Source organism: Equus quagga, chromosome 7 (assembly GCF_021613505.1).
Source record: "Equus quagga isolate Etosha38 chromosome 7, UCLA_HA_Equagga_1.0, whole genome shotgun sequence".
Lineage (NCBI taxonomy): Eukaryota > Metazoa > Chordata > Mammalia > Perissodactyla > Equidae > Equus > Equus quagga.
Genome location: NC_060273.1, coordinates 130,850,848 through 130,868,908, shown reverse-complemented (window position 1 = coordinate 130,868,908; position 18,061 = coordinate 130,850,848). Strand labels below are relative to the sequence as shown.

The following is an 18,061-nucleotide window of genomic DNA, read 5'->3' as shown; positions in this document are numbered from 1 at the left end:
TTCTGCAGATTAGTCATAAACAGTGTCTTCACAATGTCACTCTTATGTTAGAAATAAAACAAAAAAAGATTTCAGAAGCTCTCAACTCTCTCCAGGATCAGCTGGGGGGGCGGGGGGTGAGAAGAGGAGCTGATTTTCAGCATATGATGATTTCTGTGGTGTAAATACCATGACAGATTTTAAGCTGCACACCTGCTATCGACCAGTTCTCAAAATTCCTGAAAATTTAACAATCGGCTCTTGCGAGCCCCTACCAGCTAGCTCTGCACGTCGCTGTTCATGACGCAGGCCGAACACTGGCTTGGCATTCAAGGCCAATCAAGTCACATTGCCCAGCTTGTAGTCTCCTGAATAGACCAAGCTGTTTCTCCCATCTGGTGTTGTGCTGAGTTGTTCCATTTGCCCAGAATGTGCTTCCTGAAGTCCTCTTGCCCTCTCTCACCATATACAACACTCATCTTTAACTCAGCCCAAGGCCCACCTCTATGAAAGGGTCTCTGCCCTCTGGAAAAGCTCATCACTCACTCCTTGGTGCTCCCATTTCTCTGTGAAGACCCTGAAACATCCTTGCTGTGGTCTCGCTTTCACTGATCTCTGAATTCCAAGTATGGAGTACATGGCCTGGCTCTGAGTAGGTGTTAACAACCATTTCTTGATGCACAAATGAATAAATACCATGTACCCACAGAGTGGTATCTGTTACTTACTATTTTTCCCTGGGAAGATGGGGTGGTGGCTGATGTAGGTAGCTGCCCTCAAGCTGGGCCCTAGGCGATGGGCCTTCCAGAAAAAGGGAATTGCATTTCTTTCCCTTAGAGGATAATGGCTTGCTTTATAAATGTTTTATTACTATGTCCTTTGGGGGTGGCTTGGAAGCATTTGGAAGAAGGTTCAAAATACAACTCTTAACCAAGGGCTAAAAAAATACTTTTTGGAGGAAATATTCCATTTTGAAAACCATACCTGGTGCTGATTTTTTTTTAGTAATGTTCCATTCTGGAAAGCAGTCACTTACGTGGTGCTGGTAGGACTTTAGTGAACTTCCCAGAGAGGCAGTGTTTAGTTCCCTGGAGCAAAAACTGTTCTTACATTGTATAATTAAGAGATAATCACTTTTGCTTTGTAACACAAACAAATTGTTTAGTTTCCAGCTCAGGATTAACAGTTGTGCAAGAAAATCTCAGATGATATTATGGTGAGTATTGGAAACATGATTCCATTTATTAAGGAAACTATAATATTGACCTGTTCCCCTTACAAGTGTGAGGTAATTTATGAGTGCCTTATTTTCTAACTGTCGCTCTGTCTACAGAAGGCTCAGGAGACAGAAGAGAATTCGGAGGCAAACTGTTAACCGTTTCCTTCTAACCTCAGTCTTCTAAGTTTGCTGTGATTTCAAACTCAGACATCCATCTACATCTACCTCGATATACATCCTTTATATGTGTACGCATACACCCCTCTGCCAAGCTCATACCGTAGGGCCTCGGAAACATCCACTTCTTCCCATTCCATCTGTCAAGTCCTCATCAGTTGTGTAATCTCTGGCCTTCCAGTTCAGTTCTCAGCTTTCACCAGTTTCTTTGCCTTCTCTAAACCGTCTTGTGCATTTTTATGGGCAAGGCTTTCCTAATATTACTCATGTCCTTGTGTATACACACACACACATGTGCACACACATACACACATGGTGGGTCAGTCCTGGGGTCTAGTCTAGCTCTGTTTTATGAGGGCTCAATTTTTTTTTTCACTCCTAGAATATGCTAAGTTTCCAATTTCACCTCTGAAACCATCCACAGCTGTGAGATATGCCATGGTTTTATTTATTTATTTTTTTGAGGAAGACTAGCCCTCAGCTAACTCCTGCCAATCCTCCTCTTTTTGCTGAGGAAGACTGGCCCTGAGCTAACATCCGTGCCCGTCTTCCTCCACTTTATATGTGGGACGCCTACCACAGTATGGCGTGCCAAGCGGTGCCATGTGCGCACCCGGGATCCGAACGGGTGAACGCCAGGCCGTGGAAGCAGAACATGCGCGCTTAACCGCTGCCCCACCAGGCCAGCCCCCTGTTTTCTGCAATCCATTCACCAAACACAACGTGCTTAGGTGTCAGGGATTCAGGGCAGGGATTCTGGTTGTCCTTCAACATTCTACTTTTCTTCCATACTACTAGAATTTTAGCCAGGCACACGATCACCCAGAAGATCACTGCATTTAATCAATTCTTCATTTTATAAACCACTAAGAAAGAAATGATACCCAAGATGGGGAGTCCAATAGGTTAGCACTGCATAAACATGGATTACCATGGATTACACCTTCCTAGCAAGACACTGAGAGTCTGACTTATTCCAAAGAAAATCCTGGAAGCTCATTTGGAAATGATTTAATATTGAAGCTCCAATAGTGTTGGTTATAAATCCATCTCGACATTTCTCAAAATGGTACGAGGACTTGCTGAAGTAGGAGCTGGGCGTTTTCTCAGAAGGTTTCATTACAGGTCAAACCACACCGCATCCCCGCGCCCGCCGCACCCGCCGCACCCGCCGCACCCGCCGGGCAGGGCTCGGGACACAGGGGCGAGCCGCACAGACGACAGCCGGAGCGGACCGAGGAGACACCCTGCGCCCGCGCCCGGCCCACCTGCCCGCCGGCCAGGCCGGGGCTGCGTCCCCCATCCCCGGCGCGCTGCGGGCCGCGGGCGCGCGTGGACACCGACCCCGCCGGGCGCGCCCCGGGCGCAGGGAGGCGGCGATGGGGCTGGTGTTCCGGGCGGCCGTGGCCGCGCAGGGCCTTGGGGAGGACCTGAAGGGCGCGGCGGTCCGGCCCTGGAGGGGCCTGTCCCGGACCCCAAAGCACGAGGCGCCCCGGGAGGAGGAGGCGGAGGCGGCCGGACCCGAGTTCCGTGAGTCCCGGGACGAGGTCTGGAAACGGGGCGGGGCGGCGCCGGGGGCTGGGGGGGAGGACCTAGTTCCGAAGGGACGCAGCGGGGAGCACGTCGGGGTGGGGGACTCGGCCGGGGCAGCCGAGGCCATCCTCCACGTCTGCACCCGCTGTGGGCCGGGTCTCAGCTGTGGAGCCACCCCGCCCGAGTTTGGGTTCACATTTCTCAGGATGTTTTAACTCAGGTGGAACCTGCACTGTGGATGGAAGGAAAGGGTTACCCTTTCAGTTTAAGGAAGAATATTTTTAAAGAAATGATTAAGCCCTTGTGCAAATAAGGAAAGAGTTTTATGTGCTCATATCTCCTATATCCTGACCCATGCGCTGCTTCATTGTGTGACTTTAAATAAGTCCCTTAATCTTTCTGTACGTAAGTGTTTAAAGCATGGAATGGATCATCTGTGCCTTGGGAATAAATTTATAGCGTAAACTGAGGCTCACTGTTGAAGAGTCTTCAAAAGTTGAGAATGATAGTAAGTCCAGTAACAGGGCGCCCTATCGGGCTGACTGGGATAGCCTCGTTTCCTAAAATCCAGCCTTGAGGGCAGAACACCAGTTCCTCAATATGATGTGCGAATGGTTCATTCATTCATTCATTCATTCACTAGAATATTCATTCTAGAAATATTTTCAAGGGCTTACTCTTTGCCAGACAAGTTCTAGAAGTGGGGATGCAGAGGCGTGACAGCCTCTGCTCCCCTGGAGCTCTCAGTCTGGTTGTGGTGGGGTGTTGATAGACGATACAGCAAATAAACAAATGAAGAAGGTAAGTCCAGGCAGTGGTAAGTGCTGTGGGGGCTGTGACTGGGACAAGAGCACAGAAGGACTTTGCATTTGGTGATCGAGGCACGGAGGACATAGGAGCAAATGCCTGGATGAACCGGTCATGGGAAGTTCAGGGGGAGAGCATGACAGGCAGAGCAGCAGCAAATGCAAGTTAGGAATGGAACAGACACATCCTTGAAAGAGGAGGACGACCAGCCTGGCTGGAGGTTAGGGAGGGAGGGGGAGAGCAGTGAGGTTGGGGCCTGGATGCCCAAGAAAGAAGCTTACATTTGGTATCGTCGGTATTTTTAATTTTAGCCATTCTCATAGGTGGGTATTGGCATCTTGGTGTGGTCTTAATTTACGTTTCCCTAGTGGCTAATGATGTTGAACATCTTTCCATGTGTTTATTTGCCATCTGTATATCCTCTTTGGTTCCTCTTTGTTCCATTGACGTCTTTCCCCTATTTTTTAATTGGGTTGTTTGTTTTCTTACTGTTGAGTTTTGAGAGTTCTTGATATACTCTGAATACAGTTCATTTGTCAGGTATGTGACTTGCAAATATATTCCCCCAGTCCGTAATTGGTCTTTTTATTCTCATAGTAGTGCTCTTCACAGAGCCAAGTTTTAAATTTTGATGAGTTCCGATTTATTGATTTTTTTCTTTTATGGTCGTGCTGTTGGTGTGATGTCTAATAACTCTTTTTCTTAACCCCAGGTTATGAAGTTTTTCTCCTGTGTTTGCTTCTAAAAGTTTTATGGTTTACGTTTTTATCTGTGATCCATTTGGGGTTAACTTTTGTATAAGGTATGAAATTTACATCAAAGTTCATATTTTTTTATCTGAACCTCCAATTTTCAAATACATTTGTTGAAATGATTATCCTTTCTCCATTGTCAAGGGCTTCAAGCCTTTGTCAAAAGTCAATTGGCTATGGGGGCTGGCCCCGTGGCCGAGTGGTTAGGTTCGTGTGCTCCGCTGCAGGCGGCCCAGTGTTTCATTGGTTCGAATCCTGGGCGCGGACATGGCACCGCTCATCAAACCACGCTGAGGCGGCGTCCCACATGCCACAACTGGAGGGGCCCACAGCGAGGAATGTACAACTACGTACCGGGGGGCTTTGGGGAGAAAAAGGAAAAACTAAAATCTTTAAAAAATAATAATAATAAAATATTAAAAAAAAAAAAGTCAATTGGCCATGCTTGTGAGGGTTTATTTCCAGACTCTGGAACAAAATGTATTTTGTTCCATTGATATTTGAGTCTCTCTCTTTGCCAATACCATGCTGTATCGATTATTGTAGATTTATAATAAAATTAAATATTGTGACTCCTCCAACTTTATTCTTCGTTTTCAAAGTTGTTTTGGCTATTCTAATCCCTCTGCCTCTTCATATAAATTGTAGAACCAGCTTCTTTATAGCTACAAAATATCTTTCTGCCATTTGATTGGATTGCATTAAATCTCTACATCAATTTGGGGAGAATTGACATCTTTCCTATGTTGAGTCTTCCAATCCATAGACATGATACAGCTTTTCACCTGTTTAGGTATTCTGTGATTTCTTTCATCAGCATTTGTGTTTTTTTGGTATGGAGAAATTGTACAAGTTTTGTTGGATTTATACTTAAGTATTTTGATTTTTTTGATCTATTGTAAATGGTATGATTTTTTAAAATTTTCATTTCCATTTGTTGATTACCCATATATAGACACATGATTGATTTTTATGTGTTGACCTTGTTTCCTGCAACCTTGCTAAAGTCACTTATTAATTCTAGAGCTGTTTTGTACATTTCTTTGGATTTTATATGGAGACAATCAAGTTGTCTGAACTTAGAGTGTTGCAGTAGCCAGAGTGTCAGCATTCATGTCAGTTCTCCAAGCCCCCGTCCCCGCAGGGAGATGCAAAGAGTGCCAAGTGATTTCTGCCCATGCAATAGGTTGTGTTGCAGAAGAACCCTGCACTCAGGGAACCCGTATCTTTTGTAATGGGCAGTAAGCATGCCTTACTATCGCTGTCTTCAAGGCTGCGAGCAACCTGCCCTTTGCTCCAGAGGAAGACATTCTTTCTCTCTTCCAGTGCAGCTCACCATACAAACATCCATGAAAAGATAGTTCAGAACAAAGGCAGTCAGTGCTTCTGCTTGTAAGACGTGCAGAAACTGGAGAGACCTGTGGAGAATTGTCTCCCAGTGCCATGGTGATGGGGATGCCATCATCTTGTCACCCCTTGCGTTAGTTTGCTAGGGCTGCTGTAATGAAGTACACAGATTGGGTGGCTTAAACAACAAAAATTTACGTCCCAGTTCTTGAGGCTAGAAGTCCGGGATCAAAGAGTCTGCAGGGTTGGTTTCTTCCAAGGCTTCTCTCCTTGGCTTCTAGATGGCTGTCTTCATGTGGTCTTCCCTCTGTTGTGTTTACATCCTGATTTCTTCTAAGGACCAGTCATACTGGATTAGCACCTCCCCCGACCGATGATCCCATTTGAACTTAATCACCTCTTTAAAGACCCTGTCCCCAAATACAGTTATGTTTTGAGGTACTGGGGCAGGACTTTAGCGTATGAATTTGAGGGGACACAGTTGAGCTACTACATCCTTACATTTCAACACATGGCTTCCGGGGTTGACAAGACAGGGGAAGAGAGACCTGGAGGGTGACACCGGGCTTTTCACTGACCCAGCCCCAAAGTGACACACCATCTCTTCTGCTTTCAGTCCCCTGGACAGACCTCACCTAATCGCATCCAAGCTGGGCTATGTACTTATCCATGGGTTCAGATCGTACGGAGAACCGAATGTTGATGAACACTAGCAATGTCTACTTCAGCATAGTCGTAGGCTTTTCTCGAGTACTATTTAGCCCTTCAGGTGCAAAAATGGAGCAGATAGCAATTGGGCTTAATCTCAGAGTGAGGATTCTGACTAACTAGTCTGAGTGGTGAGGGAGGCAGAGGTGTTTGCGTGGAAGTGATTTCAAACATGGACCATGGACTGTAAACTGGGTGGGGAGGAAGTAAGGACGTAAGGGATGAATAATGTGAAAGCATGGTGAGAACAGTGGCTTGGAGGACTGGAGCTTGCGGAAGTTCTGGACTGAGAACTAAAGCAGGTGAGCTGAGTGGATGAGAGGTGGTGTCAGAGAATGGGATTCTTGAAGTTGTCAGAGGTAGTGTAGTTTTTGATGATCAGGTCAAGAGGGTGCCCTGAAATTGGGTGATGAGGTCAGGGGGAAGAAGATTATTAGAGGTGAGGGAGTCAGGGAACTGAGAGACCAAGGTGTTGGGTTAATCATCTTCGTGGATGTTGGAGTCACAGAGCGGAACCAGGAGTAGGGTTAGAAGGGAAGCGCGGGTGCAGGTGGTGGAGGAATGAATGTCTGCCTCCCGTGAACCGACGCTCTGGTCTTGGGCTGGACTTGGTGGCATTTGAGAGTCTTTGGCAGATGCTGGGAACCTACTTGGCAACGCGTCTACAAAATCTCTCGTAGGGTCCTTTATTTTTGGAGAAAGTGTCTTGCTGATTTCACATCGTTCCAGTTCGGGCTTTATCCCCAGTGTTGGGGTTGTCTGCTGAGAGCCCCCCAGCTCCCTACTTGACAAAAAACTCAATACATTTTGTAATCTTCTCTATGCTACTTGATAAAGCCTGCCATCTCAATGTGTGTCTGCGTGTGATGTGTCATGTTTGTAGTAGGTGTGAATCGACTTGAGCTCCTTTCATATAAGTGGGAATAAAACGTGTTCATCCCTTTTAGCCTTGGGGCAGCTTTCTATGGGGGCTGCGTTTTAAGGGTTTGTTTCTGCAGGCCTGGCGTCTGCCCAGGGTTCTGCAGACAACAGTTTTGTCTCGGTAAGCTTGTGTGGAGCGTTTGAGCTCTTCCCTGTCTAATCTTGCACAAACATTCTACAGACAACCTCCCCTGGGAAGTCCGTGGCCACCGTCCAAGCTCTTAAAGCCAGATCCTAAATTGCTGACTTCAGGGTGGTCCTTGGGAATCATGTTTTGTTTGGGACCAGGAATATTTTAAGGGGGTGAAAACACTTGAAGTGGGAGGAGAAAGTGGAATCTTGATAATACAATTTTATAAAATATTGAAGCAAATTCCCGTGTCCAAGTGTGACAAGCTCAAGGCTGTTGTTTCAAGTTTTGAGAGTTATGAGGTTTGCTTTCTCTTCATCTCCCTTCGGTTAGTTCCCTCAGTCATGCTTGCTTGTTTTCTTTCAGTACTGCCAAATGAGAGAAGCTTCCAGAATGCTGCTAAAAGCAATAACTTGGATCTTATGGAGAAGCTGTTTGACAAGAAGGTTAACATTAATGCAGTGAACAATGTGAGTAGAAGTCGCAAATGTGACAAGTAACTGCTCTAAGGGTGGCTTGGGTTTATAAATAATAATAAAATGATTGTGTTGAATGAAATGAGGGAGATATCCTCTGTTGGCAATCCCAGAATGTTTAAGCTAAATGTGGGACCAAGCAGTGGAATAGCATCTGGGGAGTTTACTTTATCAGAGGGGAGGTGTCCAGGGTCTTTATGCATCTGTGCAAAGTCTGTGGGTGGGCAGGCAAGCCAGCTGTCAAGGTTGCAGGCCTAGACTTGGTCCTGGATTGCAGCCTATGGATCACTTTGGCCTCACACATTCTGGAAGGGCAGAACATCTTGCTACACAAGTTACCATTGTTTTCTCTCCAATGGCGTCCTTTGTGGTTAGGGCCTTCCAAATTTAAAATCCAAAGGGGAGCATGGGTTTGCATTTTATTGCTTTTGAAATACAGCGCATCTGCATGTTGGGCAGTGGCCCTTTTCTGAAACCTGGCTCTTACCTACTTGTTCTTCAAGTGCCTGGGTTTAGGGGAGAAGTCCACTGCTAGAAATCTGGATTTCCTACTGCTTGGTTTTGTGGGCATTTCCTGACAGTCCTTCAGGACAGGGTTTATCACAGTGAACAGGCTGGGAGCTGTGTCAACTGCTTAGGACGATTTGTGGAGTGGTTCAAGGTGGGGGTGGCAGAAGTGGATTTAATGCTAAATGAAGCATAAGCTGTAGGGCGCCTACTGGACAGGAGCCTCCCAGGGCTCTGGGAGGGCTCCAGCAATATGTCTCCATGCTTATATCATTTTGTAAAATATGAAAAAGTAAGCAATTTTAACTACAGTCAGTTAAGCTTTCTGACTCTGGCTTTTTATTTATTTATTTTTTTTGAAGATTTTATTTTTCCTTTTTCTCTCCAAAGCCCCCCTGGTACATAGTTGCATGTTTTTAGTTGTGGGTCCTTCCAATTGTTGCATGTGGGATGCCACCCCAGCATGGCTTGATGAGCAGTGCCCTGTCAACACCCAGGATCCAAACCACCGAAACCCTGGGCCACTTAACCAGAGCGCACGAACTTACCCACTCAGCCACGGGGCCAGCCCCTGACTCTGGCTTTTAAAGAGAGCTCCCTAGGGCTGGCCCGGTGGTGGAGTGGTTGAGTTTGTGTGCCCTGCTTTGGCGGCCTGGGATTCTCAGGTTCGAATCCTGGGCATGGACCTACACACCACTCATCCGGCCATGCTGTGGCAGCATCCCACATACAAAATAGAGGAAGATTGGCACACGTGTTAGCTCAGGGACAATCTTCCTCAAGCAAAAAGAGGAAGATTGGCAACAGATGGTAGCTCAGGGCCAATCTTCCTCACCAAAATAAATAAATAAATTAATTAAAATTAAAATTAAAAAAATAAAGAGGGCTCCCTAAAGAGTATAAACTTCAGGTTTCGCAGAACCTGGATTGGTGCCAGGCAGTGAGGTCGTAGAAACTGAAGTCACACATCGTGTGCAGTGGAAGGCTGGTTAGCAGTTGTGCATGTGCGTACATGAGGGGGTATGTGTTTATGTGGATGTGAGAATTTATGTGTCTATGTGTAAATTGTGTGCTTGTGTGTGTCTGATGTGTTATGGGCGTATGGAGGATTCATTGTCCATAGACATCCTAGAAAGAGTAGAAAAAATAGCAACATTTTGCAGCATAACAATTTTAAGAACCAAAAAAAAAGGGAGGTGGGGAGAGGAATCAAGGAAAGAAGGGGGTGAAAAGGAGAGAATAAGCGAGGATCTTTGCAGGTGGTATCTAGACTAATTGTTGAAAAAGCAAAGCAACAGTCATTTTTCCAAGTAGTAGGAAATAGACTCTCCAATGTACTTTGATAACTGTTTAAAAATTTTCACATACGTACAATTTTCTGACATTTTAAACCATATGTTTACATTAAATACCTGGTGAGCGAGTATAATCTAGGCCACTAACCTACAGTCAGTGTGGCGAGTGCTTATAAATGTGAGGAATCGTGCTGTACTTTCTAATGACATCTCCTTTAGTCCTGTTCACAGCAAAGTGTTGATGTGGTTATTTGTAGAGTTCCTTAAAATGTGTGATGATAGAGACGGGAAAAAATGTAAGAGGTTTTATTGAATGATCGTGGATGCTGTTTTGGCTTGCATCCTTTTTCACAAATAAAGTTAATAGAGGAGTTTATAGCCCAAATTTAACATACCAGAACATAGCTCTAGATTGCAGACAATGTCAAGATAGCTCATGTTTTGTCAAACTTACTTTATTACCAGTTTAGCTACCGGGAAATCAGATGTTTAAACATTTCTCATATTTTTGTGATAAAGTGTTTATGTGAAGCAAAGGATAATAAATCCGTGCCCAAGCACCTTCTTTGGAAGCAAAAACAGTGTCTAGAATATGGGAAATATGACACGTGTTTTACTTACAAGCAAAACATCCATCGTCTGAAACATAGGAGTCTGTCTCTGGACATCCCAGGAGCACCATGCTGGCTTTCCTTTGAAGCAAAAAATACTCATAGCTTTCTTTCTCTGTCTCTTTCTTTCCTTCCTTCCTTCCTTACCTTCTTCCTTCCTTCTCTCTTTCTTTCTTTCTTTCTTTCTTTGTTTCCTTCATTCCTTCCTTTGCAATTTATTTGTTTGCTTAAAATTTACAGTTTAAAAAATTACAGAAGAAAGACCATTTATGGATTGACCATCCATCTATGTGGATTGAAGTTTTTGTTATGCAGTATCAGTGTATGCTAAGCAGAAAAAATTTACCATTATTAGTGATGACAGATGGCGGAAAATACAACTTTTACTCTAATTGAAATGTGTTATATTGCTACAATCAGCGATAGGTTAGCAACGGATTTCAGCTTGAGGCATGTCCTCCACTGGATTGCTGAATTCTCTGGTATTATCTGATAACAGATGAAGGCAAGGTTACACTGGACACGATTCTCAGTGCTTTCAAAGACAAAGGCCAAGAATACATAAATAATCAAAATGCAAACACCTGATGGAAAATTATGGCCGTTCAGGAAACAGGAAATTTAAAAAGGCCGAATAGCAATGAGATGGCTGAAAACACAAATTACGTTTTCCCAGATGAACCGCACAGCCCTGCATTCTGCAGTGGGGGCAAAGCATGCATCTGCCGTGGGTTTCTTGCTTAATCACAAGGCCAGGGTGGATGTTGCTGATAAGGGAAGCCCATCTTCGTTTGGCAGAGAGGATTGGAGCATAACCAACGAGGGGGAAAATCTGGTCACTCTGGTTATCTTTTCTTCGTGTACACACAAAGTATTTCCATTAGCAGTGTTCATTTTGGAAAGTTCTCTTAGAGAATATACATATTATGTGCTCTTTGTGTCTATAGGACTTCGACTTTCACTCATTTTCCTGTATTGACCTTGTGACCAGTAACATGCATTTGCCCGGAGTGTAATTTGGGACATGGAAGATGGAAGCTGTCTGGCCTCAGGGACGTTAGATCTTGACTTTGTCCTGTGAACCCTGATAAATAAATGAGGCTTATTTAACAGATACTATGTACTGGGCACCAGCCTTAGGACTCTGATGTTTAGCCACCCCCACTCCCCACCTTGTGAGAAAAACATTACTATAACACCCCATTTTCAGATGAGGCGCCTGAGACACAGAGGGGTTAAATATCTTGCCCAAAAAATTACGTCTAAGAAGGGGTGGAGTTAGGATTTGAACCTGGCTTATGTGATCCAGAGACCATGCTGTTAGCCACAAATCAACTCAACTATTTCTCTGCCTACATATCAACCCCCTCCTGCCCTTGAAGGATCTTCCACCTGCTTTCCCAGCTTCATTTAGTACTTTACCGTGGCACAGGGACACCACTGGGGCTGGAGAGACACAACATCGTGTTTATTGTCTCCAGGCGCAGAGAAAGTTTTTAGTTAATCCGATGGACCGTGGTTCTTGGTTCTTCGTTCATCCAGTGGACTGTGGTTCTTAAAGTGTTCGGGAGAGTCCCACAGAGCTCTTCTGTTTTCTTCCTGGACTGACTCAGCTGTGCTTTACCTTCATGTCTCACAGGGTCTGGGTGTAGAATGTGCTTAGTGAATCTTTGGAAGGTGAATGAATGAAGTCAGTTCAAACCAATCGGTCACCTTGTTGGTCTGGTCAACAATCATAGACATGCCTAGACTTGATAAGATGAGAGTTTCTCTTTTGTTTCACCAGTAGGACACGTCCCTCTCTGTTTTATTCCTCTAGAATTGGCGGGCAAGGAAATTGGTACGTAACAGAATCAGAATGAATACGTGCCCCTTTTTAAAAATTGGCACCAAAAGCACTCCAACCTTGTGAATGTAGCAAGTTGTATGATGGTGGTGGTACTTAAGGAGCAGATCGTTTACGCCTGGAAATTGTTATTTCGTTATTTTGCAACAGTAATTAGCCTTCAAAGGATGCTTTGGTAATAGACTTGATTGCCAAGAGTCTATTCTTATTTTGACATTGAAACTCTGATATAATAACTTTCTATTTTACTGTAATTTTTAAATTAACTTACTGTGCAGTTAACTTTCTTTTTGGCATATAGTTCTATGAATGTTAACACATATAGATTCGTGTAACCACCACCACCATCAGAATACAAGACAGCTGCATCACCCAGAAAATTCTCTCACGCTGCTTCTTTGTAGTCACACTCTCGCCCACCCTGGCAACTGTTGATCTCTTCTCTGTAATTTTTCCTTTTTGAGAATGCCTTATAAATGGTATCATATAATTTATAACCTTTTGACACTGACTTCTGTCACTCAGCAAAATGCCTCTGAGGTTCATCCATGTTGTTGTATGTATCCATAATTCCTCCTTTTTTATTGCTGAATAGTATTCCAGGGTATGAATGTACCACAGTTTGTTTATCCATTCACAAGTTGAAGGACATTAGAGTTGTTTCCAGTTTTTGACTGTTACAAACAAAGCTGCTATAAACATTTGTGTAAGTATTTGTGTAACCGTAAGTTTTCATTTCTCTAGTGTAAACACCTAGGAGTAACATTACTGGGTCATATAGTAAGCTATGTACGGGAAGCTGCCAGACAGTCTTTGAGAGTGGCTGTGCCGTATTCGCTCTCCCAGCAATGCAGCAGAGTTCCATTTGTTCCACATGCTCATCAGCACTTGGTATTGTCATTTTTTTCCCCTTAATTTTAGCCATCCTAATTGGTTTGTATTCGCATCTCATTGTGGTTTTAATTTGCATTTCTTTGATGTCTAATGATATCCAGCATCTTTTCTTGTGTTATTGAGCGTTTGTATATCCACTTTGATGAAGGGTCTATTCAAATCTTTTGAATTTTTTTTAAAAAAAGTTGGGTTGTTTGTTCTCTTACTGTTGAATTTGGAGACGTCTTTATATATTCTAGACACAAGTTCTTTGTTAGACATGTGATTTGCAAATATTTTCTCATACTCTGTAGCTTATCTTTTTAGTGTTTTTCACAGAATGAAAGTTTTTAATTTTGATGAAGTACAATTTACCTATTTTTAAAAATGAATCTGGCGATTGGTGTTATATCTGTGAGTGCTTTGCCTAACTTAAGATCATGAAGCTTTTCTCATATTTTTCTTCTAAAACTTTTATAGCCTTGTGTTTTACATTAACATTTGTTGTACATTTTGATTTAATGTTTTTTTTTTTTTTTGAGGAAGATTAGCCCTGAGCTAACATCTGCTGCCAGTCCTCCTCTTTTTGCTTGAGGAAGACTGGCCCTGAGCTAACATCTGTGCCCATCTTCCTCTACTTTATATGTGGGATGCCTACCACAGCATGGCTTGACAGGCGGTGCCATGTCCACACCCAGGATCCAAACCGGCAAACCCCAGGCCGCCAAAATGGAACATGTGAACTTAACCGCTGCACCATTGGGGTGGCCCCCATTTTGATTTAATTTAAGTATAAGATATGAGGAGTAGGGCGAGCTTCTTTTTTAGCTTGAGTATGGATAACCAGTTTCTTCAACACCATTTGAGGGGCTGGCCCTGTGGTGGAGTGGTTAAGTTTGCGCACTCTGCTTTGGCAGCCTGGAGTTCACCGGTTTGGATCCCGGGCCCAGACCTAGCACTTCTCATCAAGCCATGCTGTGGTGGCATCCCACATATAAAGTAGAGGAAGATGGGCACAGATGTTAGCTTAGGGCCAATCTTCCTCAACAAAAGAAGAGGAGTATTGGTGGCGGAGGTTAGCTCAGGGCTAATTTTCCTCAAAAAACAAAACAAAACCCCATTTGACACCAGGGTCACCTCAGTTCTCAGCACTTTTGCAGTGCTGTTTGGACATGTCCCACATGTGCACCATCCAGGGGCCAGTCTGAGACCTGGCATCATGCTGTTCAGGGTCAGGTCCATGTGCAGGTCAGGACTGAGGCCAGGTGTGCATACTCGACTTTGTGGGATGGCTCTCCTGAGCTCCCACCTCTCCAAGATCATTCCCCCTGCTCCCACCCCATCCTCCAGCTCCAGGGCCCTTCCCCCTGTTCCTGGTCCTCTGACTAGAAAGACAGTGGTATAGACTCCCAGCTCTGCTGTGTCCGTCCCGCACCTGGGTTTGCCTCCAGGACTGAGAGAGGAAAGAAAGCAGTATGAGTCCCCCCACCCCCTCTTCTGATGATTTCCTCTGGTCAGAGAGGAGTCCCTCTGTCAGAGTTTCAGGTGCTGCCCAGCTGCTGCTGCTACCCCTTCCACTGCGGGGCTGCAGCTTTGGGAGTGAGGCTTGCCTGGGGCCGGGCCAGAAGGGAAGACAGACACAGCATCTTCCCTACTGTCTCCATTCTATAGGGTCCGCCTCCGCTCCTTAGACCAGAGAGAGAGGGCTGCTCCTGGAGCTCTTTCTGCCCAGGGCACAGATCTGTGATTTGCACTGCCTTGAGTCCCGACTGGAAGGTGTGGAAGAAAAACCAAAAAGCAAAAGTGAGGAAACCCCAATTGTTTATATTTTGAGTTCTGGTTTTCCTCCCTAGCCTGCCTGGTACCGTTTACTTCTCAGAGTACTTAACTAGCTGTTCCATGCATTCCGTCCAGAGATTTTAGTCGCATTTGGTGAGAGAGTCAGAGTAGGGTGTACTTATTCCATCTTACCCAGACCATAACCCCGAATCTTTAATGTACTGTAAAAGTGGGGAGAATTGTACAATAAACACCTGTGTATCCTTTGTCCAGGCTGAATGGCATCTTGTCTTTTTTTTTTTTTGGAAGATTAGCCCTGAGCTAACATCTGCCGCCAATCCTCCTCTTTTTGCTGAGGAAGACTGGCGCTGAGCTCACATGCATGCCCATCTTCCTCCACTTTATATGTGGGACGCCTGCCATAGCATGGCTTCCCAGGTGGTGCCATGTCCGCACCCGGGATCCGAACCAGCGAACCCCGGGCCGCTGAAGCGGAACATGCAAACTTAACTGCTGTGCCACTGGGCTGGCCCACATCTTTTCTTTTAAACAGCATGTCTGAGGATTGCCATGTTTCTAAGGTATTAACTACACTACTGGTTTATGTCAGAGTGTAAGTCAGTTCTTGCAGAAATGATGAAGAGATGTTTTACCAACTTGTTCTCTTTGAGGCTTTCCAAACATACATTTGGGGGCTCACATCAGCTTCTTGTAACTTCGCCTTGTGAGACTCAGATGCTGGCGGGTGGGAAATACAGTAATGCCTGATGTATCTCTGTACTTTGCTGTGAAAGTTTCACTAAGTTAAATATCTCCATAACTAATTTAATTATTCACAGTGCATTAGTACATAACTAATAAAATACCTTTTATAATTCAAGCAATGCCATGTTTGATTGGTCAGACCTGGCAGCTTGTTGATCTAAGTGGTGAACCCTGAGTTTCACATGGCAGATGTGTCTTCTGAGGTCCAACACCTGTTTGCGAAGAGCCAACAATTGAACCCCTTCACCCTCAGTATTTATTCAGTGCCTGATGTGGGTAAGTCTCAATGCCAACTACTGGGGATTCAGCTAGATATAGGTTCTTGCTACTCAAAGTGTGGTCCTGGGACCAGAGCGCTGGCATTACCTGGGAGCTTGTTAGAAATGCAGACTCTTGGGCCCCACTCCAGACCTCCTGAGTCACAATCTGCAATTTAACAAGATCCCCAGGTGATGTGTCAGGAAGCACTGGCGTGCTTTGAGGGGCCTACAGTCTATCGGGGGAGCAAGGACCGAGACTGTAACAGATGGGTACCATCCAAGGCATTACGTGGTAAGGAACAAATGCATGGCCTGGACGCTGAGGACTCCAGGTTTAGAGTGGGGGCATCCCCGAATCTTGGGAAGAGGCAGACTGGATAAATGGAGGGAGGCTCCTACTCCAGAAGTGAACAGAGGATCCAGATGGAGAGGTGGTGCTCAGAGGATCGTGACGAGCATCTGCTCTCGGAGCTCCTTATCTCTGGGAAGCGCCTCAAGTTCAGGTGTTCCCCAGGGGAAGTTACTGACCTTCTCACCTATGACCAGGCTTGTGATGAGGACAGATTGTCACTGACTGTGGGCATTTTACACTTACAGAGCGTCGTGTACTGACTGTGAGTGTAATCCATGACAGGCTCATGGACTGTCCCAGGCATGTCAGTTTCATGTCAGGAAAACTTAGTTTTATGAAGGTTCTTGTGGGGGGTTTACAGCTTTGAGCAGTGACTCTTTGCCTCTGAGGAATGATGGCTCACTCAGAATTTATGGTTTCAGAGACTCAAGTTGTTTGCAGCTTGAATTCCTGGCTTTTGGATTTTGTGATCAGTGTTTGAAATCTTTAAGTATCGGCTGCTTTGAAATTAGAAATGACCTCTTAGGGAAACATAGAGCTCCTATCAAAATTTGATTTATCGTCTATCCCAAATGTTTCTGGCCTCTTTTTGGACCATATGTGAAACTGGATTTAGTATTGTTGACTAGGGGCATTGATTTGTAGAGAAGGCTAAATTAAGGGGTGGGATTGTGTTTAGGGCACTTTTCTTGAAGAACCTCAACTAGTCATTGTACATCGTTGTTTGTTTGGAAATTGAGTGCAGAAATTGGTGGGTATTTTCATCATACTGGAATTATAAGCATATAGGTAGACTTCAATAGACTAACTCCCTGTGTAGTGTGACAGCTGGAATGTAAATTTTATAGGATATGTCGTCTGCAGCAGGCTTTCTCAGCAGTGGCTCTATGACATTCTGGTGGGGTGATTTTTTGTTGTGGGGGCTGTTTGGGATGATTGGATGTTTTGCAGTGTCTCTGGCCTCTACCCACTGAATATCAATATCTCCCTTCAGTCATGACCATCAAAAGTGTCTCCAGATAGCTCGCAAAGGCCCCTGGAGGCAAAGTCGCCCTCAGCTGAGAACCACTGATCTAGAGCTACCCCTCAATAATCTGGGGCTTGCTTTTTCTCTTCTCCATGCCTGAACTTGACTGAGAATAAGAGAATACGTTAATGCCTTTCTGGGGCAGCCAAAATCAATGCCCAAAGGCTTACTACGCACTTTACAAATGCAAGGGCCCCACAGATCTCATTCCTTGTTTATTTATTCATACTCTGTCTATCTAACAAACTGGTTTCCTGGATTACAAACAACGGTCAATAGCAGATGCAAATAGGATGTGCTGAGAAGGCTTACTTTCTGGAAGGCACTTTTACAGAAATAATGGATATTTTTTGGCAGGAATAAAAGGAAACAGAAAAGCAGATGCATGAACGTACAGATAAGGAACCTGAGGCTGACAGTTAGCCAAGGTGACTGAGATAATAGCGCCTGAAAGGGGTCGAGCCAGAATTTGAGGTCAGTTTCGTTCGGTTCTCCAGACCATGCTCACAGTGTCCGCTCTATATTGCTTCTCTAACTTGGGGCCTGGAACACAGGTCCCAATTTTCCCCAGCTTACCTCCCTCCGGTCCCACCTTCCTGAGATGGCCAGTGCTAACTGCCCCCTGTCTCCTTTCACACCTTTCTTCCCGCTCATTCAGTCCACAGTCTGACTGCCCACGGCATCGCTGTCATTCAGT

At 44.8% G+C, this 18,061-nt stretch overlaps 1 protein-coding gene across 1 annotated transcript in view; it reads left to right on the top strand.

Moving 5' to 3' along the window:
- The first annotated feature begins 1,210 nt into the window (after positions 1-1,210).
- The window catches only part of ANKDD1B (ankyrin repeat and death domain containing 1B), a 55,033-nt gene continuing 38,182 nt past the window's right edge, over positions 1,211-18,061 (top strand). Inside the window, 5 exon segments of the mRNA XM_046667818.1 lie at positions 1,211-1,267; positions 2,501-2,744; positions 2,747-2,905; positions 7,940-8,043; positions 11,139-11,234. Of these exon segments, the coding sequence (XP_046523774.1) occupies positions 1,211-1,267; positions 2,501-2,744; positions 2,747-2,905; positions 7,940-8,043; positions 11,139-11,234 (660 nt within the window).